This window comes from Zonotrichia leucophrys, chromosome 12, assembly GCF_028769735.1.
Source record: "Zonotrichia leucophrys gambelii isolate GWCS_2022_RI chromosome 12, RI_Zleu_2.0, whole genome shotgun sequence".
Classification (NCBI taxonomy): domain Eukaryota; kingdom Metazoa; phylum Chordata; class Aves; order Passeriformes; family Passerellidae; genus Zonotrichia; species Zonotrichia leucophrys.
The window spans coordinates 616,588-640,147 of record NC_088182.1 but is presented as its reverse complement, the minus strand read 5'-3'; the positions used below and the strand labels follow the sequence as shown (position 1 = coordinate 640,147).

The 23,560-nt window shown below is 56.8% G+C and overlaps 1 protein-coding gene across 1 annotated transcript; it reads left to right on the top strand.

Annotated features, from left to right (window-relative positions):
* Positions 1-832: 832 nt before the first annotated feature.
* On the top strand, positions 833-21,001 carry LMCD1 (LIM and cysteine rich domains 1). The gene is made up of 6 exons (XM_064724156.1): positions 833-889; positions 11,128-11,216; positions 12,409-12,664; positions 16,408-16,737; positions 19,482-19,697; positions 20,492-21,001. Exons 2-6 carry the CDS (start codon positions 11,128-11,130, stop codon positions 20,645-20,647), a joined length of 1,047 nt encoding a protein of 348 aa, XP_064580226.1. The 5' UTR covers positions 833-889; the 3' UTR covers positions 20,648-21,001.
* Positions 21,002-23,560: the final 2,559 nt, after the last annotated feature.

Genomic DNA, 23,560 nt, shown 5'->3' with positions numbered 1-23,560 from the left:
TGGGTTTGGACAGTTTCTTCTGCTGAAAACATTCCATGTCTGTCTGCTGTGATAAACTGCCCCAGCACATTCCTGTCTGATTCGGAAATCCATTTCCCTGTGCTCGGTGTCAGCCATGCCTGGGATGGGAGCGTGGTGGGACAGAGGGACAGGGGACAGAGGGACAGAGGGACAGTGGGACAGCAGGACAGGGGACAGAGGGACAGTGCCAGGCCAGCTGCGACAGGCAGCTTGCCTGGAGAGCTGCCAGCTCACCCCACCCCAGCCAGGGGCTGCCAGTGCTTGGGTACCCCAAACCATCAACCCCATCCCTCCCCATGCATCCCTTTCTGGCACTGCTGCTTTGGGGCAGGAACTTTTACCGATTCCATTCTTGCTTGCCTTCTTTTTTAAGCCCCAGGGACTGTGCTGCCCGAGCACAGAATCTCAGATTTAATTATTGAACAGGATGACCTTTACTCAGTTCCATCCTCCCTGGAGTGGGCAGGGACACCTTCCACTATCCCAGGTTATTCTAAGCCCTGCCCAGCTTGGCCTTGGGCACTGCCAGGGATCCAGGGGCAGCCACAGCTGCTCTGGGCACCTGTGCCAGAGCTGCCCACCCTCACAGAGAACAATTCCTCTGCAGTGTCCCATCTCCCCACGCCCTCTCTGAGGCCATTTTCCCCATCCCATCCCCGTCCCCATCCCTGTCCCTGTCCCTGTCCCCGTCCCTCTGTCCCCGCCGCGGCCACGCCCCCCTGCGCTTCCCCGCTCGCCATTGGCCAGGAAAGTTTCGGGGCGGGCTCGGATTGGCTGAGAGCGGCGCTCGGCCGCCGCGCCCGCCAATGAAAGGCGGCGCTCGGGCAGCGCGAGCGGCGGCGGCGCGGGAGCGGCGGAGTGGCTGGAGGTGAGTGAGGGGCACGGACCGGGGGACAGCCGGAATGATCCCCATCCCCGTGCCGGGACAGCGGGAATGATCCTCATCCCCGTGCCGGGACAGCACGGGGGACAGCGGTATCGGGAGACAGCGGGAATGATGGCCATCCCCGGGACGGGACAGCCCCGGTACAGCGGGAACCATCCTGGTCTCTGTGCCGGGACAGCCCGGGGCACACCGGGAGTGATCCCAATTCCCGTGCCGGGACACCGGGAATGATCCCGATCCCTGTCCCGGGACAGCCTGTGGGACACCGGGAGCGATCCCGATCCCTGTCCCGGGACACCGGGAAACATCCCGATCCCTGTCCCGGGACAGCCTGTGGGACACCGGGAGCGATCCCGATCCCTGTCCCGGGACTCAGCGATATCCCCGCGCCCGAAGATGCCCGGGCACAGCGGGAATTATCCCGATCCCTGTCCCGGGGCACACCGGGAGCGATCCCGATCCCTGTCCCGGGGCACGGCGGTACCGATCCCCGCGCCCGAAGATGCCCGGGCACAGCGGGCGCGCCGCGGGCACCGCTCGGCTCAGGAAGCCCGGGGTTATTCCCGGTATCCCTCATCTCCGGCTGTGCTGCCCTCGCAGTGCGAGCCGGGGCACGGAGCCCACCGCTCTGCCCTCCTCCCTGCCCTTCAGGGCACCCAGAGCGCTCTGTGCCCGCCCGGTGCTCATTCCGGTGCCAAAATCGCTCCAGCGACGCGTCTGCGGGCAGGGCGGCTGTTTGTGGTGTGAATGAGCCCGTGTGCGGCACAGCTGGGCTGGGCTCTGCGGAACGCAGGGAGCGAGGCAGGGAGTGCCGTGTCCCCTTGCAGACCCTGTGCAGAGTGCCGGCTCCGAGAGGTGCCGGCCCTTCCTTCCGCAGCGTCCCGCGGCCCTGGCACTGGGCTCTGGGAGGCATTCGGGCTGCCGGGCCAGAGCAGAGTGTGCAATGGCAGCAGCTGCTCCCGTCACCTTCCTCTCTGCGCCTTTGTCCCCGCGTGGCTCGGGGTGAGTTCAGCAGCCCGTGTCAGCCTGTGTGATGCCATCTCCCCGGGCAGTGCCCTGGGGCACCCCAGACCCTGCCCTGGGGGGGTTGCTGCCCTCTGCCATGGGGTATTTGGGCAGTGCTGGCCCTGGGGCCACCCTGCCTGTCAGGCTGGGCAGGTCAGCCTGGCTGTGGCCGAGCTGTAGCACCCTCTGTCCTGCTGGGTTTGAGCTGAGCCGCTGCTGATCCCGAGGAAAACTTGCCCGGTGTCACCGTGAGCCTTGCCCAGTGTCACCGTGAGCTTTACCCGGTGTCACCGTGAGCCTTGCCCGGTGTCACCGTGAGCTTTGCCCGGTGTCACCGTGAGCCTTACCCGGTGTCACCGTGAGCCTTACCCGGTGTCACCGTGAGCCTTACCCGGTGTTACCATGAGCTGGCTGTTCTGGCAGGGGTAGCCGGGCACAGGCTGCTGTTTGGCAGCAGGAGCTGCTGTCTGTGTGACCCACGGATGCTGGGCTGGGTTCCTCAGCACCCCCTGCCCTGCTCTCCTGACATACACGATGCTTCGAGGTGGGACTGGGGCACTCAGGATTCCTCCTTCCCTGTGTGCTGCCCTGTTGGGGACAGTCAGTGCTGGCTGGCAGGGGCGGGCACCCCCAGTGCGGCCCTGCAGTGTGGCCCTGTCCCAGCAGGAGCGGTCAGGGTTTGGAGGGACCTGCTGCTGTGTCACTCCAGGCTCAGAGCAATGTCCTCTCCCAGCAGGTCCCTGCTGCTGGCACCTCAGCATGTCCACAGGTCCTGGCTGCCGTGGGGAGGGCACCTTTGGGTGCCAGCTGCAGCCCTTGGGAAGCTCCTGCCAGGCACTGAGCAGGGGTGGATCCCACAGGAGTGGAAATGGGGCCGTGTCTCCAGGCTGGTGCTGGGCTGTGGTCAGGCTGGCCCTGCCAGCAGCTCAACCCCTGCCTTGTCTGGACAAGGGGGCTCTGAGGGGCCCAGCTCTGCCAGCAGCCCCGGGCTGGGGGTGCCTCGGGGGGGCTGCAGGAGCAGGGCTGGGTTTGGGCAGCAGGGAGGGCTGAGCAAATCCCTGCTGTGGGATGAGCCCTGGTGAAGCTGTGTCTGCACTGGAGCCATCTCCCAGGAGCCTCTCAAGCATCACCTGCAGGGGATGCAGCACGGAGGGCTCACAGTGCACCCCAAAATGCTTCTGAATGCAGAAAGCATCAGAGACTTCCCAAAATGTGCAGCTGGATGCTCAGCTCCCATTGGGGAAGGGCCAAGGACAAGATGTCACCTTTACTGTCACTAAAATCAGAGGCAGTGGCACAGCGGGCAGTGAAGGTGCATTCTGCTGGGGACCCTCGCTGTGGGCAGGGCAGGCCAGGCTCTGCACAGCTCTGCACAGCCCAGCTGTGTGTCCCCTCTCACCTGGGCACTGCAGGGGGAAAACAGACACGCCAGCTAGCTTGTACTTCAGAAGGGATATGAAATGACATAATGAAAACAAGGAAAGAGAACAATGCAGATGCTGTATCAGTGTCTGCATAATCGACGTCCCTACATTAATGGGTGTCTCTGCAGCAGACGGCTGTTTCATTTCCTGAATCCTAAGGCGGGCACTTTTTCTGGGCATGGTGTGGAATACTGTCAAGTTTTAATTTAGCTTGGCAGTGTCACACAGCCAGTCTGAGCAAGTCGGGGAAGGCAAGTCTGGAACTCATTAGAGCTTGTCGCGAGGCCCCGAAAATTTGATTTTCAATCACTGTTGGGTTTAATTATTGTTGATGTCTTGCCTAGAGTATTCTGGGATTCTTTCTGAGGAAATTAAAGCAGCATGAGTGGGACAGCGTTCTGTTTGGCACGGGGCTTGTTTAGATTAAATTGTAGTGGAGAGTCAGAGCTCAGAGCAGGGAGAAGGCGATGGCTGGCACGGCGTGAGGGCTGGAGCGGGCCCAGCTGGCCAGGCAGCCCCTGGGCTTGTGTACTGTTCTCACTAAACTCTGTCCCTCTTGTCAGAACAAAATAACCACCAAGCTAAAAGCACCCGTCTGAGCCAAGGTAAACTTTACTCAGTTAATACAAATTTTGGTTCTTTAACTTTTTCTTCCTTGGGTTCTCCACGTGGGACTGGCAAACACCCGAAGCATCCTGCAGGACACGGAGCAGGGCTGCTGTGGCAGGGCTAAATGGGCTCCAGGGTATGCTCTGGGGGGCTTGGTGCCTCAGGGAGGGGCAGGAGCTCCCTCTTCATCAGCAAACCCTGGGTGCTTGAAGAGCCCTCTGCAGGTGTGTGCAAATGTGGATCTTAATGGAGAAACCTGCTCTGGGCAAGTATTTATAGACAGGGAATCATAAAGCAGCACGGGGTTAAAGACCTTATTTTGGGGCTTGGAGCCCGAGCTAAGCAGAGTCCAATGAAATACAATTTACAAATTACAAAATCCCTCTGGTCCTGCAGAGAGGCAGTTTCTGGAGTATTTGCTTAGGCTGGGGATTTTCTCCTTTTTTAAAGGAGGAAATACTGTATTTCAGCCATGCAGGAAAGGCAGTGCTCAGATGTCCCATCTTGGAGCTACTGTTCCATTTGGAGATGGGGCTCAGAGAAAGGGGAGTGTGTCCTGGCAGCTGTTTGCAGTTTTGGAGAGCTGGGGTTCCCTAGTGCTGGTACCAGCCTGATTCCTCACTCCTGTACCATCTCACCTACCCCCAGCACTGACCCCATGGCTTGGTTACACCAGGTGGGCACGGGAGGGTGAATTCTCCCCAGAGCATCCTGATGGCTGCCAGTGTTCGGGGTGGCACAGTCCCTCAGCTCCTGCCGTGGCTTCAGGGCATCAGCAGCCACAAGGTTCTCTTTGTGTGCTCCTTCTGGAGCCCTGCAAACGTGTTGCTCCAAACCTCCTCACTCTGTGTCCAGCCTGTGTGAGATGGTGAGGCTCGGGGCTGCCACAGAGAGGCTGCAGTGCAGGAAGGGTGGGGACAGGGGAGGGGGCCCTGCCCTCGTGTCTCCTTCAGCTTCCTCCTGTTCCCTCCACCCAAGATCCTTCTCCTACTGCTGAGAGGGTATTTAGCCCTAGATCAGTTGTTATATGGAGGTTTGGTGGAAGCAGCTCCTGTCAGTGTCCTGAGGGCCCCGTTCCCAGTGGCACCCAGAACCTTCTCCCCAGGTGGGAGATGGGGAGCACCCAGCTGGTCCTGGGCAGGTCGCTGCAGACCACCCTGAGAGCCTTACCTGGGTGCTCCGGGACTCAGCACATCAGCTTTGGGGGGCTCTTCCCGTTCCAGACACTTCCTCACATCTTGCTTTGGGTTTATAATTAAGTCCAAGTATCTGAAGCACTGTCTGGCTTTGTGAAAAAATCTGATTTTTCAGCATTTGCCCTTCTCTTATCATTAATTCACACATTGTTAGTGAAGAAAGGAATGCTGCCAGCTATGTGCTCTTGGAAGAGGGAGCTATTTGCAGAGGCCCTGGTTGTTGGAGCTCTGTCATCCTGTGGGCTGGGATCTGGCAGCTCCATTGAAATAGTTTCCTTCATTATCAGTGCCTTTACCTGCTCTTTATGTTGCTAAAATGAAAGGCAGCAAACTTCTTAGTCTGCAAAGTTTAATACAATAAGTGCTTCCAGTATTCTAGATGATATCAACCCATTCACTGATGCCTGAAATAAATCCAATAGAGAGAATTTGGGATGAAGGACAGCCTTTTGTAAGGGAACTTTTTTCCTGTGAGTGTGGTAATTGGGATAACGCTTGCTTGGAATCTGGCAGGGAAACAAATTGCTTGCAGGTCATGATTACAATGGATGTTTTCTATGAAAATGAGAAGAAAATAAATCAAAACATCCCTTTGCTGTTCTCACAGCTGCGGTGGTGAATGTGTTCATTGGTTAATGCACTTCTGGGGGCAGCTGCTTGCCTTGCTCAGAGTTATTCCCCTTGCAGTCAAGGAGAATCCAGAGCAGCCCCCAGTGTCCCACCCGAGCTGCCTCTGCAGGAGCTCAGGGGACGTTTGGGCTGCTCTGTGCCAGCCCTGGGAGCTGGTTCTGAGCTGGCCCTCACCAGGCGCTGGGGGCAGTCATGGAAGGTGTGAGCTGAAGGTCCCTTGCAACCCAAACCCTTCTGTTTGCTGGTCATCAGCAGCAAGGGAAGAGTTCAGCCAAACGGCCAACATGTGAGCTGGGGCATGCAGCATTCCCCTTGGATGTCAACCCTTGCACCCTCCAGTTACTGGAAATCCAGCAGGAAGTCTGAGCTAGCCTCAAATCCATCAGGAAGTTTGAGCTGGCCCCAAGTCCTTATGGAAGTTTGAGCTAGCCCCCTGTTATTATGCAAGCTTAGCTCTATTATAGTCAAATCATGACAACAAATGATCTGCTCTCCATCCCATCCCTCAGCAATTGTGCTGAGCAGACTGGTCCCACCCATGTGAATATTGTGTGGCTTTCCCCATTCCTTTGTTCATGGGTCTAGTTCAGAGTTAGCTGTAAATCTCCAAAACTCACTGCAGCTGGAGGAACCCCCCAAAGGGCTCTGGAGGTCTCTCAGCCTCCCTGGAGCTCTCTCCTGCCATGCTGGGGTCAAGGGCAGGGTGTCTGGTGCTGCAGGAAGGGTTGGATGGAGCCTGCCTGGCCACTGGGGAGTGCTGGCTGTGGGGAGAGGTGAAACGAGGACCTCAGCTCTGAAGGGCTGTTGTGAACTTGGAGTAACTTTTTGGAAACCAGCTTTTCCTCTTCCCTCCCTAAAAAGGAGGGGAAAACATACTTGAGGTGGTTACGTGTCTCCAGCACCATTTCGGTCTCCAAATAGGGTGTTGTGCAATAAATGCTTTTGGGATCCAGAAGCCTCTGTGGAAGCAGCAGGGCCCCCTCTGCCAGCCCCTCCTGGGCCTGTGGCTGTGGCACTGTGTCCCCAAAGCCCTTTGGGGGCTGGAGAGCTGTGGGTGGCTCAGGCAGCAGTGCCAGGAGGGGTGACTGCCATGGGACACCCTTGGCACTGCCAGGTTCTGCCCTGGTGGCACTCGTGCTCTGCTGGCACCGGGCACAGCACCCGGAGAGAGCCAAGTCCTGCCTGTGCCCTGCTGCTCCTGAGGGTGTGCTGGGCTGGGGCTGTGTGCTGGGGCTGCGCTGGGGGTGTCATCCATGGTCCTGGACTAACCACCACGCTGGCCAAGCTTGCTGAAACTCTGAACGTGATTTCAGGTCTGAGTTCTGCAGGTTCTGCTGCCCCTGGGGGTGTGCTGGATGTGTACTGAGGGGGTGTGCCAGGCTGGGCTGTGTGCTGGGGGTGTGCTGGGTCTCCCATTGTTCTGGATTTACCACCACGCTGGCCAAGCTTGCTGAAACTCTGAACGTGATTTCAGGTCTGAGTTCTGCAGGTTCTGCTGCCCCTGGGACAGTCCCTGGCAAACCCAGCAAACCCAGCTGTCAGACTGGTTTCAGCAGAGCCTTTGGCAAAGGGTCCTTGGCTGGGGTGGGCTGGGCTGGCCAGAAGGTGACAGAACCAGAGCCCTGTGGGGTCTCAGCTGGGCAGCACACAGAGCAGGCTGTGCAGCTGCAGCCTGACCTGCTCAGAGCTCCTGGCCAGGGCTCCATCTCACCAGACCTGCCAGGGAAGTTCATGCTCCTTTCCAGAGGAGCCCTCAAGCTCTGGAGCAAGTGGGGCTGTGTTTGGGTTCTTTCCTTGTCACTTGTCCCTCCAGGCTCTCCATTTCCAGCTGCTCAGTGACTGATGGCCGTGCCTTTGGCTGGTGTAACAGCAACCCATGGCATGACTGGTGTGCTCCTGACACTGCTCAGCAATGTTTTTGTGGGTAGAACAGCCTTGATTTCCTATCATTTCACTACCCAAGAATTTCCTCTGCCCTGACTTGCTTTCTGTCTTCTAGCAGCAAGAATGCTGTGAGGCACAGAAAGCCAAAACAGAAACCTTGCAAGGAGCGTCTATCTAGTCCTGGTGAGCAGGATTTGCTTTTCTTCAGCCAGTTTGTTGACACAGGCCTGGTTTTGGGGGTTTGGTTCTTTTTAAAAGCATTACAAATGTCTCCAAACCCTTTATCTTAAGGTGATGCCAAAGTTCAGCTGCACTTCTCGGATGGGCTTGGGCATAGGTGGAGCCTGGGACAGAGCATTTGTTTCACATTATCTCACCGGCTTTGGGGTTTTTGCAGTGTCTTGCATAATTTTTGCACAGAAATCTCCTTTTATGCCGATGTGAGGAGCTGCAGCAGAGCGTGAGGAGCGGCTCAGGGCCTGGGCAGGACGTGCAGTGCCCAGGCACTGGCGCCTGTTGTGTCTGGCCCTGCACAGGGACGGGAGTGAGAGTGGCTCAGCTCTCCCTCCTGGAGGAGTGAGGAGAGCACTGTCCTCCAGACAGAGCCTGCCTGGCCTGTCAGAGCCTCCAGAGCTGCTGGCCCCAGGGTCTGAGCCTGCTGGGCACCCCTGGGGCTGTGAGTTCCTGCCCTGGCACTGCCCAGTGCCAGCTTGTCCGGGGAGCTGCCTGTGCTGCTGAGCACACTTCTCCCTGTGCCCTTCCCCTTGAGTGAATGAGCCTTTTCCAAAGGAGTTTATTTAATCCAGATGTTTGTATCTTAGATAAACCACCACTTGCAGTCCTTTGCTGATGCTCAGCTCCTGTTTGACTCACTAAGATCGGAGCCAGCTAAACCCCAGCAGTTCGTGGTACCTGGGACATGGCTCCAGAACTGGCTGGGCTGGGAATGGTCTGTGGGAATCCTGTGTCTGTCTGTCCTGGACAGCTGGCACGGGAGGAAGAAGAGCTGCAGCATCATCACTGGGTTTGCCTCTGAGCAGGATTCAGAGCCTGGGTCAGCCCAAGGGCCCCGTGGGGGAGCAGCAGCTGCTCTTTGCCTCAGTCCTTTCACTGCTCTTGGTCCCTCCCTTTGAAATTAGCCTCTTGTGAGGTGCCAAAGGGTGATTTAAACAGTGCATGATGTTGCACTGCAGGACTGTGGCAGGGCAGAGAGTGCAGGGACTGCAGCCATGGGCAGGTACCACTCTGGGCACCTCACCCTGCTCTGCCAGGGCTGAGCCCTGAGCCTCTCCTGGGCCAGCTGGAGGAGGATCCCCGTGGGTCTCTCCCAGGGCAGGTGTTGTGTGAGTCAGACAGGCTCCCAGTGTGTGCACAACTGAAGAGTCAGGTGCTAGAACAAGCTCCTGCCTCGAGAGAGATAAAGACCTTTCACAAAACCTGATCAATGGCCCCAGAAAGGCTCTGTGTGGGCCCTGTGTGTGCCACAACCGTGATGGGAAGGGCAATCTGGTGGGCACAGTGGTCAGAACCTGCCCAGCCCTGACCCTGGCTGTCCCTCCTGGGGCTGGGGGTGCTGGGGGCTGATCCCTGGCTGCAGGGGATGGAGGGGCTGGGGGAGCCCGTGGGCTCTGATCCCTGGCTGCAGGGGATGGAGGGGCTGGGGGAGCCCGTGGGCTCTGATCCCTGGCTGCAGGGGATGGAGGGGCTGGGGGAGCCCGTGGGCTCTGATCCCTGGCTGCAGGGGATGGAGGTGCCGAGCTGGGCTCACTCCCCTGGTGCTGCACAGCTCCTGCTGGGCTTGGCACCGTCCCTGCTTCCCCTCAGCTCGTTTTTCCAGGGAACAAGCGTGTCTTTCAGGCAGGAGCCTGACAGCTCCTGTGTAAACATCCAGGCTGAGATAAATTCAGCGTCTGCTGGTGTCACCTTGCCCTGGTGCCTCCTGCAGCACTTTGTTTTTGTCTCCTGCAGTACCCTGCTGCGTTCCTCACGCTCAAAAAGCCATGTTTGATAAATCCACGGGGCAGGCAGGAAATAGGTTTGTTCTCCAATGTTATGGCTCCTGGTGTGGGTTTTTGCTCGTCTTTGTCCTGTTGGGAGGTTGTTAGGATGTCTCTGCAGCAGTGATCACCCAAGGATGGGTGACTTTTGTCTGTTTTCAGTGAGCAGCAAAAAGTGCAGCTCAGCCACAGCCCCTCCTGTCACTCCAGCACCCCCTCTGCTCCCCAGAGCATTTCCCCACTGTATTTCCTGTTCACTATGGAAACCACCCCTAAAGTCCAGTGCCAGAGGCATGGAAACCTCCCACATTCCCAAAATACACTTGGACACACACCAAGTTGGTCCAAGGTGCAGTAAAGCAAGTTCAGCATCAGGTTATGGCAGTGCACCTCCATGTCCCCACTGACCTTCTGCCTTGCACAGATCCATTGCAGTACATGAACTCTGTAAACTGGATCAGAATGGCACCTGAGGTCTCTGGGGATGGGGTGAAGGTGGCTGCCCAGTGTGTGGGCATGCTCCCTGCGTTTGAGGTGCCAGCCCCTCCGCATTCCCTCACTTTGAAGGGAAACCCTTCACCCAGCACCCTTAGATAAACTTAGCGGGGTTGTGTGGACGTGGTCAGATGGTGTTGGGGGATCTGGGGTTTCACGGGACACAAGGGCTGCCTGAGGGGATGGCTGTCTGCAGGGCAGTGTGCCCTGTCAGTGCTGTCCCAGGGAGCCCTGGGGACAGAGCCCTGCCAGCTGTGCGCCGCTCCAGCTGTGTGTGCGCTGCTCCAGCTGTGTGTGCGCCGCTCCAGCTGTGTGTGCGCCGCTGCAGCTGTGTGTGCGCTGCTGCAGCTGTGTGTGCGCTGCTGCAGCTGTGTGTGCTGCTCCAGCTGTGTGTGCGCTGCTGCAGCTGTGTGTGCGCCGCTCCAGCTGTGTGTGCGCCGCTCCAGCTGTGTGTGTGCCGCTCCAGCTGTGTGCCGCTCCAGCTGTGTGTGCGCCGCTCCAGCTGTGTGTGTGCCGCTGCAGCTGTGTGTGTGCGCTGCTCCAGCTGTGTGTGCGCTGCTCCAGCTGTGTGTGTGCTGCTCCAGCTGTGTGCGCCGCTGCAGCTGTGTGTGTGCGCTGCAGCTGTGTGTGTGCCGCTGCAGCTGTGTGCGCGCCGCTGCAGCTGTGTGTGCGCCGCTGCAGCTGTGTGTGTGCACTGCTCCAGCTGTGTGTGCGCCGCTGCAGCTGTGTGTGCGCTGCTCCAGCTGTGTGTGCCGCTGCAGCTGTGTGTGTGCACTGCTCCGGCTGTGTGTGCGCTGCTCCAGCTGTGTGTGCTGCTCCAGCTGTGTGTGTGCACTGCTCCAGCTGTGTGTGCGCCGCTGCAGCTGTGTGTGCGCCGCTGCAGCTGTGTGTGCGCCGCTGCAGCTGTGTGTGTGCTGCTCCAGCTGTGTGTGTGCCGCTCCAGCTGTGCGCTGCTCCAGCTGTGTGCTGCTGTTTTGCAGATGTCGGGGAGCCAGCCGCAGGTGGGACGAGGCGCGCCCTGCCTGCGCTGCCGGGGGCTGTGCACGGGCTTCGAGCCGCACTCCTGGAGGTAACGTTGGTCCTGCCTGAAACGGGGCTGCTGCTGACACAGCACCTCATTAGTGATGCTCCGTTCCCAGCTTTTCCTCTTAAAACCACAGATTCGGGTAAATAGCCCCTGATAGCAGCAGCACACCAGGACAGCGCCCAGCTCAGGCCAGGGGCTGCTCCCTGCCCCAGCAGGACAGCAAAGGGGCTGTGAAACGGAATGCAGACATCCAGATGTCACTCATTAAAAGAGAATTATTGCCCTCTGTGCTGCCTCACAAACACTGGGCTCCTCTGTGCTCTGGGTTGCTCCCCAGGGCTCTGGGCCCGTGGTGGTGGGGCAGGGAGGCTGTGGTCCAGCTGTGCTGCTGCAGCTGGAATGCCTGGGATGCCTTCAGCTCCACTTGTGATACCTCAGCTGTTTGAAATCCAAACTTTAAAGCACTCATTTGGTGGAAGTACAGCCATTTTTTTTATTGACTCCATTAAAGGCTGGCTGGATTCATTCTTACTCCAAGATCCTGCTGAAATCCTCAGGGTTGTGTCAGAGTTACTTTGCCCCTTTTGCTATTAGTGTTTGATGGCAGTGCTGGCCACCAGAGTGTCCTTAGACACTTGTCTGTGTGATTTATACCCATTATCATTCAAATTACAGTCAATTAAGCATCAGTTCCTTCCAGCAGTCACTTTTTTAATGGCATGTAAAGATTCATAATAGGCAAGGCTGGTGCTGGTCTGTTGGAATCTGGTGAGGAGAATTATCTCCAATCTTGTGATGCTTGAAGGGGTTTCCAGAGTTCAGGGGAAGAAGCAGCTCCCCGTGTGTGAGAGACAGCAGATTTTGCATTGCCAGGACACAGGGAATGTGCCAGACACACTGTCAGAGGGCAGGGATGGATGGGATATTGGGAATTAGGAATTGTTCCCTGGCAGGGTGGGCAGGCCCTGGATCCCTGGCAGTGCCCAAGGCAGGCTGGACACTGGGGCTGGAGCACCTGGGACAGTGGGAGGTGTCCCTGCCATGGCGGGGTGGCACTGGGTGGGATTTAAGGTCCCCCCAACCCAACCCAACCCATCCCATTCCCCCCTGAGCCTTTTGTCCGTGCCACGAGCCCAGGCTGTGTGTGCCCCTGGGCTGGCACATGTGTGCCCCTGGGCAGAGGCTGGCAGCCCGTGCCCAGCTCAGCCCTGGGCACTCTCTCGGGCTCTCCCAGGAAGATCTGCAAGTCGTGCAAGTGCAGCCAGGAGGAGCACGGGCCGAGCTCGGAGCTGGACGATGACCGCAAGGTCGGGCGGCTGCTCGCGGGCTCCCGGCACGCCTCGCTCACCGCCCGCCTCAAGGGCGGCGACGGCGCCCGCGTCTACAAGAGGAACCGCATGATCGTCACCAACCCCAACATCTCGGGCAAGGACCCCACCTTCGACACCATCACCTACGAGTGGGCTCCCCCCGGCCTCACCCAGAAGCTGGTAAGGGCACCCGGGGGGCTGGGAGCAGAGCTGTGCCCTGCAATGGGGTGTGGGGAGAAACAGGAGCCCGTGTGTGCCTCGGGGAGCAGGGGGTGCAGAGCACTCGTGTTTGGAGCACTGTCAGTAAGCAGAGTAGGTGGGAGAGGGGGATGGAATGCCTTTGGGGTTTATGGGTTTGTTTACATTTCTAGGAGAAGCCTTAATGGATTTTACAACTAGAAAGCTCTTAGTCTTTTGGTAAAGGCCATCTGCAGTAAAAGCATGGCTGGGGAGAGATCCCATCCCTGCTGTCCTGCTGCCCTGTGCAGCCCATGCCTGCTCCAAAGCCCCAGGCTGGATGTAAGAATGACTCCTCCAGGCCTTCTGGGGGTGTCTGGGCTGGGCAAGCAGAGGAGCAGGAGTGGGGCTGGTGGGCAGCTGGGTGGTTGTGCCTCAGGGCCCCTCTCTCCTGCTCTCAGAGAGCATCCCTGTGCTGCTGGAGGAGTCCTTGCCTGGGGAGTGGGCTCGCAGGCCCATTCCCAGGGTCCCTCACAGTGTCTCTGATGAAGAACAGCAGCCCAGCCCTGTTCCAGCAGCCTTGAGGAGCTTCCTGCCCCAGGAGCAGGAGTGGGAGGGCTCCCCATGCCCGGGTGGGAGCCTGGTCAGAGCTGAGCTCAGTGCCCGAGAGCTCCTGCCTGCAGCTCTGCCCGCTGCTGCTGCCAGCACAACCACTCTCATCTCAGCCCTGGAGCTGGGGACTTCTTCCTTACAGTTTAAGCATAATCTGGTCCAAATAAAAACAGTGTTATAAAGAGAGCTCAGTGTAAAAAGGCAAGATAGGGAGTGTGGTCCCCTTCCGACGGCTGGATTCAAAACCAAGCCCCCAGCCCAGCTCCACCTCCCTGCCATGCCTGGTTTCCATCTGGACCAGCTGTGTGGGAAGGGGTGGAAGTGGTTTTCAGCATGGGGAGGTGAGAGCCAGCAGAGCATTTCTTGTGGGAAAGCCTTTAGCTGGCTTTTCACTGTGCTGTGGTGTAAAACCTTCTGGGTGCTACTGTTAGGAGTGAGCAGTGAAGAGCTTCTGCTCCTCAAATGAAACAAATAGCTGCAAGCTGTTGATACAAATCAATAAAAAAAGCTGCTGAAAATGCAACCAGAGACCTTTTTAAAGAAGAATTTGGGATATAGGTGTGAAAGTTCAGCTGCAGCCCCTACAGCCAGACTGGTTAATTTGGCTTAAAGCCAGTTGTCCTGAGGGCTTGGACAGGCTGGGTTGGGGCTGAGCTGTGTGCAGGGGATGCTTCATCAAGGCCCTTCCCTTCCCTTCCCTTCCCTTCCCTTCCTCCCTTCCCTTCCCTTCCCTTCCCTTCCCTTCCCTTCCCTTCCCTTCCCTTCCCTTCCCTTCCCTTCCCTTCCCTTCCCTTCCCTTCCCTTCCCTTCCCTTCCCTTCCCTTCCCTTCCCTTCCCTTCCCTTCCCTTCCCTTCCCTTCCCTTCCCTTCCCTAGCCCCCAGCCCAGTCCCACCCTCCTGATGGGGGAGGTTCAAAACCTTTATGAAAGTTTTTGGTCTCTTTATGGTGCCAGGACAGGCTGGAATATCTCTTGGTTCAAGTAAACAAGGAGCAGGAGCTTTGGAGACAACCTTGATAAATTCTGGCTGGCAGAACAGCTTGACAAGCTTTGGGGAGAGGTGTTGGATGTCAGCCACTCTGGGGATGGTTTCAAAGGGACTTGGGCCAGAAGGCTGTTAGTGCACAACTGCCTGGCTCCAGGGCTTTCCTCCTGAAGGCAGGCTGCAAACCTGGGATGTCTTTTAACCTTGTTGTGCTGAAGTGGACGGTCAATAATAGGAGGAAGTTCAGAGCACTCTCGTTAAGCTGTGCCTGCAGAAGTCATGAAGCAGATACTTAGGCCCTTGGAGACAGGGAAAAGAACAGATCATAAAATAGCCCCAAGATCCAGTGGTGAGCAGTGAAAACTAAAATGCTCTTCCTCCAAATTACCTGCACTCAGGCAGCATAGTGAAGCCCTGGCCATAACAATAAGTGATAGCAGCAGATGTAGCAACTTCTTCTTATTCTTCATGGCAGTTTTTGGTGTCAGATTGAACTTTTTCGACTTTTTCCCCCAATCTTTTCTCTGGACACATTTTTATTGGCATCTGCAATTATAACTTCAAGCATTCCCTTGAAATCTCACTGCCTGTCTGGGCAGATACTGAAACCTGCCCCTGAGCAGGCTTTAAGTAAGCCTTTAAAAAAGCCTTGAGGCTTTGCTTTCCTCACTCTCAGCACAGATGTTTTGTTGGGAATGAAGATCCTGGAGGTGGGGCAGACCAGGAGGCTCCAGGTGCCCGTGCTGGCCCCTTGCTCTGGTGTAAATGTTCATTAGTCTTGGCACATCAGTGGATTGAGGTTTCTCCCCACGTTGCTGCTCTGCTGGAGCTCTGCTGTGCTGGTGGTCCTGCTCTCACAGCATCAGTTCAGTTGTTTCCTGTCCACTTGTGGGGCAGAGCCTGGGAGCAGCAGTCAGGGAGTCCTTGTCTCTTTCTCCTCATTCCTCTTGGCTTTCCTTAGGTCTGTGAAAGCCATTTGTGCACCAGGTCACTGCCCAGCATCCCACAGCTCTCCAAGCAGCTCTTCCCAAACTCCACCTTGTCCCACAGGGCAGCAGCCTTCCCAGGAAACTGGACATCAGCCCTGCCATGCACAGGGGCACAATGTACCATGCTGATGTCTGATATCCCAGTGTGCAGTGATTTAACTTGCACCCCAAGAGGGGGGAAGAAGCCCTGCCTCTATGGAATCATTATCTGCTGCTGTTGCACATTTCCTGTCAGGAATTCCGCCCATAGCACTGCTCTCTGCCTCAGAGGAGCCAAGGTGGAAAGCACTTGGAAGTTTTTCCAGACGTGCTGAAGAGTTCAGTGCTGGGCAAGCATTTCTGTGCTGAAAAGCCCAGCCTGAACCAGCCTGTGTGCCACAAACAGTTAAATCTCTTTGCTAAGTTCTTCAAGCTGGAGTTCTCAAGTGCTGACCCAGTAAGAAGCAAATTTAACGCAGCTGGATGCTGGTCTAGCAGGGAATGGCAGGGAGCCAACTGGCTGCCCTGTCCCTCTTCACACTACAATAGGAAAATGCCGGAGTGGGAAACTCCCTTCCCCTGCTTGGGCAGGAGCAGTTAACTGTGCAGCCCCCGAGGCCCACGGGCACTAACCAGCCTCAGACTGAGAGGGGTTTATCTGCTGCTGAGGTTGTGTTAAATCAGAGCCTTCATCTGGGGCACTTTGTGGGCATTTCCTCTCTGTGTCACAGGGCATCTGTGACCAAACCCTTCCCTCTGCTGTGAAACCAGCAGTCAGGTGGAACTGGTCAGTGTCACAGACTCACTGCTAGCTGCATTCTTCCTGTGTTATGATGATTTCAGTACTGTGTATCCTGTGCAGTGCATGGCTGTGTGTCCCCTGCAGGCCATGCAGCGCTGTGTGTCCCCTGCAGGCCATGCAGTGCTGTGTGACCCCTGCAATACACAGTCTGTGTGTCCCCTGCAGGCCATGCAGTGCTGTGTGTCCCCTGCAGGCCATGCAGCGCTGTGTGTCCCCTGCAATACACAGTCTGTGTGTCCCCTGCAGGCCATGCAGTGCTGTGTGTCCCCTGCAGGCCATGCAGCGCTGTGTGTCCCCTGCAATACGCAGTCTGTGTGTCCCCTGCAGGCCATGCAGTGCTGTGTGACCCCTGCAATACACAGTCTGTGTGTCCCCTGCAGGCCATGCAGTACATGGAGCTGGTGCCCAAGGAGCTGCAGCCCGTGGCGGGCACGGAGGGCGCCTGGCAGCGGCGGCGGCGGCTGGCACGGCAGCTCCCGCTGCACGACCAGGACCCGGCGCAGTGCCGCGGCCTGGCCGAGGGCGAGCAGCAGCTCATGCACGACTTCGTGACGAGGTACAAGGCCGAGGCCCTGGGCGTCGGGGAGGTGGCGCTGCCGGGCCAGGGCGGCGGGAAGAAGGAGGAGGAGAAGGCCCAGGAGAAGGGCATGGACCCCAGCACAGCCCCCGAGTCACCCAACGGGGCCCTGGAGAGCACGGCCGGGCACTACGTGAGTGAGGGATGGGATGGGATGGGATGGGATAATGGGATGGGAGCTCTGGGGCTGCTCCAGGCTCAGGGAGCCACTGGGAATAGATTTGGTCTCCACTCCAGGGGCAAAACCTCACAGCCAGCAGGGTGATCTGTGCCTTGTCCCCGTCCTGCTCCCAGGGCATTCCTCGTGCCTGCTGCAGGCCCGGTCACATCACGACGCTTTGGAGCAGCACTGTGAGGGCCTGGAGGGCTCCTCTGCTCCAGCCAGCCCTGCTGAGCACAGGGGTCCATTGGCAGGGCTGATGAGGGGCGTTCTCTTCTTCATCTCCTTTCTCTGCAGCAAAGGCCTTGCTGGGCCACCAAGCTCAGGGAAATCTCACTGTGGGAGCTGGTTTGAGCTCTGGGTTCTTGGCAGCTCTGAAAGTTTGGGCATGACATGTGTCTGGATGATATGGGCAATGTTTCAGTTGAAAGCTGAACTTGATGATCTTGGAGGTCTTTTCCAACCTTCACCATTCTGTGATGCAAGTCAGTATTTCCAAGTAGGCTTCTTACCCCATAAGACCTCAGATGGCAGGAGGTGAGGGCTCTGTCCAGTTAGCACGGAGCTGTGAACATGGAGATGGTGTTCCCAGGGCTGTAATCACTCTGGGGAAATGGAAACAGCTGCCCTGGGTCCCTGGGCACACAAATACATTTGCACAGAGAAATGGCTGAGATTCCTCAACACCCTTTTAGATTTATATCCCCCCAGCGCTGTCTGGAGTGCTGCTGAGCAGATGCTTATCATAAAATATGGTGAGTGGAAATACCTTGTCCTGGTCCTTGTGAGGGTGACTTGCAGCAGAGGATTTAAAGCTGAAAAAGCAAATGGTGTCCAAGTGGTTTTAAGAGGAGATTCCTTCCTGCCATTCCTGTACTGAGGTTGTACATGAAAGAGCAGTTTTCATTTTCAGTCCATATTGGGTAATGTCTCCCCTCTGCCATGGTCTCTTAGCGTACTGCTGACTTTGAATCCAATGGCACGGTAAGGATTTTCACTATTGCAACAAAACACTGAATTTTAAGATAAAAAATAGCCAAAAAAGGAAGGTTTCCTTTAAACACATCAATAAGTCATCCTAGCAATGAAGGTTTACTTAAACTGCGAGTTTGTCCTTTCAAATAAATAAATACATAACTGTGATGTTATTCTCCTTAGTTTGAGGCATCATTTCTCTCAAGGCACGAGCTGAAAAATGGAGCAGCTTTCAGAGCAGTGGCAGATCCTCTGGGACAGCCAGGCTGTGCAGCCCAGGCATGGCAGAGCCGGGGAGGACTGGGGACACTGACCCCATGTGCCTCCACATCCCTGCTGCAAGTCTGTCCCACGGGATGGGTGCTCTCACAGAGCTCAGAATCCTGACCCCCACAACCGGGAACTCCTCTGGTGTTAAAGGTTTGATTCCTGCCCTGGAATCAAATCCAATCCTGAGGCAATTGATCCAAATCAATCACTGTTCCCAAAAGCCTGAGGCCAGCAATGCAGGGAGAGCTCAGAGTGCTGGTGGTGTCTGGGGGCTCCTTCCCTGGGAGCTGGCACTGCAGAGCAGGAGCTGGGCATGAGCAGGGTGGGAAAGCCAAGAGAACAGGACACTTTCTTGGCCAACACCTCAGCTAATAAAGTGTTCACTCCTCTGCCTGCATGATGGAGATGTAGGAGCACCAAGCTGTAATCCCACCTCAAACTTGAAGGATCACCTCTTTGTAGTGTGTAAATAGCAGGATGTGGAGGTTATACAATGCTTGGGAAAAGCCCTGTGAATAGATTTTCCCTGTGAATAATTTCCATAGAAAGAAACAGCAAAATAAGTTGGTTTTTTTAACAGTTCTTGCTGGCAAGAAACTTGAGCTCAGCGCTGGAAGCTGCAGTGTTTGTTCTTGCTTTAGATCCTGCAAGATAGCAGGGCTGGCTGCTGGGGCTGTGGCCCTTGGGGCTGGCAGGGCAGAGGCAGCTGTGGGGTCTGGCTCTGGGCTGACCCCAAATCTGGGGCCTCAGGGAGGTGTTGGGGGCATTGGAAAAGGCCTGGGTCTGGTGTGATGGGTGCAGAGCCTGGGAGAACCCAACCCAAACCACTCTGTGGTTCTGCCGTTGTACCTGTTAGAAGCTGTTGACTTCAATTGGGGTGGTTTTAGTTGTCATCTGACCACAGGGCCATTGCCAGCCCCTGCCCCTGTGCCACCTGGAGGGGACACTGCTGTGCCAAGGCTCTGGTGGGGCACAGCAGTGCAGCCACAGCCCCTGTGACACACAGGCTGCTCCCAGCTTCAGTGGGAGCTGGAGCAACATCCTGCCAGCCTCCGAGTGGAGCTTTAAGGCTGGCTCTTCACTAATCACAGGATTGCTCTGCAGGCACAGATAAAGAGCAGACCTACTTGGTCTGGTGTCTAATGTGCATGGATGCCATTAATCTTGAGATTAATCACATCTAATTCTGGCTCTTTGGCCTGTTAGAAATAGAAAACACTTGCTGAAATCTGTGGAGTGACAGCTGAGTTAGGCACAGACAGAAAACAGTGGGAAAAAACCAAAGTTCCTGATCTCTATTCAAATTTACATCTCTGATGTGCTGCACCATGGGAATTCTTAACTTCTTCTGGGAGAACGTTTGTATTTTGGTGGAGGTGCTGGTGTGGGAGGGTCCCAGAGGCCGCTCAGAATGAGCTGCCCAGCAGGGTGGGTACCCCCCTGGCCACGCTGACCCCCACCCCTCCTCGCAGCGCTGCGAGGCGTGCCAGCAGCCCGTGCCCGGGGACTGCCCCGTGGTGTACGCCGAGCGCGCCGGCTACTCCCGCCTGTGGCACCCCGCCTGCTTCGTGTGCTGCCGCTGCGCCGAGCCCCTCGTGGACCTCATCTACTTCTGGAGGAGCGGGGCCGCCTGGTGCGGGCGCCACTACTGCGAGAGCCTGCGGCCCCGCTGCGCCGGCTGCGACGAGGTACGGACTGGGGTGGAGCCCTGGGCCGGGGCAGGGACCTGGGCGAATGGGATCTCCTGGTGGGGAATGACCAGAGCCCCTGGGATCCCCTGTGCCAGGGTGGGGAACAGCCAGAGCCCCTGGGATCCCCTGTGCCAGGGGAGAGGGACCTGGGCGAATGGGATCCCCTGGGCCCGGGAGGGAGTGACCTGGACAAATGGGATCCCCTTGGCCCGGGCACAGAGTGACCTGAGCAAATGGGATACCCTGGGCCAGGGTGGGGAACAACCAGAGCCCCTGGGATCCCCTGTGCCAGGGTAGAGACTGACCTGAGTCCTTGGGATCCCCTGTGCCAGGGCAGAGTGACCTGAGCCCCTGGGATCACCTGTGCCTGGGGGGAGGGACCTGAGCAAACGGGATCCCCTGTGCCAGGTGGGGACCAGCTGCAGACCCTCTGATCCCCCTGTGCTGGGTGGGAGCCACCAGTGGCCCTCTGCTCCTGCCAGTGCCAGGCTCAGCCAGGGCTTCTGAGCAGCCTGGGCCAGGGGAAGGTGTCCCTGTCCTGGGTAGTGGGGTGGGACAAGGTGACCAAGGGGAAGGTATCCCTGTCCCGGGCACGGGGGTGGGACAAGGTGACCTTTACAGGTCCCCTCCAGCCCAGACCATCCTGGGATTATTCTGTGTACCCATTCCTGAACTCCACGGCTGATGGGCTTGGTGGGAGCTGTGGGGTGGCTCTCCCTGCTCCTGCCATGCTCCAGCTTGGTGGGGTGGTGGAAATGAGTTGTCTGTCTGTCTGTCTGTCTGTCCCGTAGATCATCTTCTCGGAGGACTACCAGCAGGTGGAAGGGCTGGCCTGGCACCACAAGCACTTTGCCTGCCTGGAGTGTGAGACGCTGCTGACGGGCAAACCCTTCACCCTGGCCAATGCCAGCCTGCTGTGCAGCACCTGCAGCCAGAGCAGGGCCTGAGCAGGGCCAGAGGGGCTCCCACCTGGACTGGGGGCATCGGGAAACACAGCACAAGGGGAAGGTTACCAGATTTAAGAGTCTGACTGTTCACTTGCAAGCAACTCCTGTGCCCTGGCATCCAGCACAGCGTGAGGAAGGTGTTTCCTTGGGGCCCTCTTGGATCTGCCAGGGAGCCCTTGTGCCCACGTGTACCTGCCAGGAGCACCTGGAGAGGAAAGCAAAGGAGGGGCTGGGCTCTGCTGGCTTTTGTCAAGTCTGTCCAACCTTCTTATGACTAAGATCTTGCAACAGTCTTTTGGAAATAACACATCTCAGCAGTAACTTCTGGCATACTAAACCTACAGTTGTGGTCAAAAACAAGGGGTGTTTGTGGTTTTTAAATCCTTACTGGAATTAGGCTAACAGGCTGCTGCCACTGTGCCAAGGCAGTGGGTTGGAGGAATGTGATCAGCTTGCTGAAAGCAGTGGTGTAAAATTGCCACACGCAGCTGGGGCTTTGTCCTGTGCAACAAAATAAACCAAGGAGTGGGCACAGAGGGCAAGGGGCTCACCCTGGTGAGAGGGCAGGGCAGGCTCTGCTGGTCACTGGCTGACTCAGCCCCTGGAGCTGCCACCCTGGGACTGGAATGTAAAGAATTTTGTGGAAAACAGCTTTATCAGCTGTGCTGGGGGGCACAGTGTGTGTGTGTGTGTGTGTGTGTGTGTGTGTCCCTGGGATGCTGCAGTGACCCTTCCAGGTGCCAGGCAGCTGTACCTTCTGCAGGGGAGCACTGGGATACGGGTCCCTGGGCACATTGGGGTTCCTGCTGGGACATTGGGGTCCCACTGAGGACACTGGGGCCCCGCTGGGGACTCTGGCATCCCACAGGAGCCAGGGGAGGAAGCAGGGCCAGGGTTTGAGGTGCAGACAGGGCTGAGCTCTCTGCCAGCCCCGTGGGAGGCACTCCTGCTGCGTTTGGGGACCCACATGGACACACGAGCATTTCAGAGCTGGGATTTTCAGCAGAACCCTGGTTTTGGGGGTAACCCTCCCCTGTCCCTGCCTGGGGAGCTCTGGGGGAAAGGGGATCCCTCCAGCCCAGGCAGGGCTAAAAGTCAGCCAGCCTCAGGGGGTGGCATGGAGAAGAGGTGGTGCCAGGCTGCAGAGGAATGCAGGTGGGAGCCTGGGCAAATGTCAGAGCAGAGGCACAGGGAGAGCAGGGCTTTGGGGGCAGAGCAGGGCTTTGGGGACAGCCCTGGGTGTCTCTGACAGGACGGGGGCCCAAGTTCACTGTATGCACAATGAAAGACTCCATGGAGACCTTGTAGATCCCTTCCAGACCCACAGGGCTCCATGAGAGCTGCAGAGGGGCTGTGCACAAGGCGTGGTGGTGGCAGCCCAGTGCAGCATGTTCTGAGCTGTGATTTTGTGATCTAGAAATTGTAATTTGTGAAGTCCCTGCTCCAGCACACACTTACTGCCTTCAGGCTTTGGGACTGCTGGCACCTGCTCAAGCCCTGCAGGTATTTCTGCAGCTCATAAAATACTGTCTGCTAAAGAAATTTACTGCAATTAAACAGCTTAACAAAATCCTGTGCCTCTCCAGTGTCGGGAGCAAAAGCGTGAAATTAATGCATCCAACAGCTCAGAACATATGGGAGCCTTTAGTGCTGATACTGGAGATGAAATTCAGGGTGGCCACGGGCTGATCCTCCCCAGCAAGGACAGCATTTTAACTGGGGGCTGCAGAGGACAGAGCCCTTCCTGCCCTGGCATGGCCAGGGCAGCCAGCACAGGGAATTTGTGCCTCCTGTGTGAGCGTCCAGCTCCAGTTTAAACTCAAGAGTTCTGTGTAGTTGTTCTAAGTATGACTGACAGTACATTTGAATGTTCCTAAAACTTTAAATAAAGTATTTTGGATATAAAACCCCTTCACCTGCTCCCCCAGTGCTGACCCAGCCATGAGCAGGGGTGGGAGAGAGGGAGGGCAGAGCCTCCCTACAGAGAAATAACCTCTGCCTGGGCAGAAGCCACATTTCAGCAAATGCTTTGCAAGCTGAAGTTTTTCAGAGTTAACTGCTCTGAATCTGCAAATATTTGCAGTGCTGTCTCATCTGTGGTCCCCCTTTTTTTGAAGAAATTTTGCACTCTACTAGCGTGAGGAAGGCTACTGCAATTAAGATTGGGAGGGCATAGGAGAGGGCTATGATGAGATTGATTAAGAGAGCGTAGTTAGTCGTGGGAGATGGTTTGAGTTAAGCTAGGGAGAGGATTTGAACCTCTGAGTTAAATGCTTCTGGAACTGTGCAGAAATTCCCTGTGTGAGGGGAACTGCAGTGGCTGTGTCCCTGCAGAGCCTGGCTTGGGGTGAGAGCAGAGCCCAGGCTGGGGCTGCCCTGGTGCTGCTCAGGCTCTGCTCTGCACCGTTCCAGCCAGAACCATCAGTCTTCTCCTGCACAGCTTGTGTCCAAAGGCAGCTCTTTGCCTGGGTACCTCCCCAGTGAATGATGCAGACCTGACTGATTGGAATGGAAGGGATCCCTGTTACCTGCCTGGCTGTAACAAACAGCCAGAAAGAAGTTGTTGATCCTGGGTAAAACTCAGTAAGAACCTTATCCCGGGGTGGAGGACAATCGCCTTAAACAGAAACTTTTAAGGGGCTTTATTACACAGTCAATTCTAAAAAGATGTGATTTCAGATACCTGGAACTAATAAACCTCAAAATTCAGTGGCTGCGGGCGAGAAAAACATAAACCAAGGCAGAGTGAGTTGGCTGTATAAACACTACAATAAAACTTGCTTAAAAGCCCCAGAGAGAAAAATGCAGAGGTGAAAAAGCAACTATTCATGAAGAGAGGGTGCATTTCAGTGGAAACTTCCTGAGACCTGCAGCAGCTGCTGCTTCAGGGCAGAGCTAAAGAAAGCCCCTGTG

What these genes read in the sequence shown, in the direction of transcription:
- LMCD1 (XM_064724156.1), top strand. Translation starts at nt 11,128, where the DNA reads ATGTCGGGGAGCCAGCCGCAGGTGGGACGAGGCGCGCCCTGCCTGCGC. An exon ending in AGAGCACGGCCGGGCACTAC is followed by an intron (nt 16,738 to 19,481) that starts GTGAGTGAGGGA and finishes CCCTCCTCGCAG; the next exon opens with CGCTGCGAGGCGTGCCAGCA. An exon ending in GCTGCGCCGGCTGCGACGAG is followed by an intron (nt 19,698 to 20,491) that starts GTACGGACTGGG and finishes TCTGTCCCGTAG; the next exon opens with ATCATCTTCTCGGAGGACTA.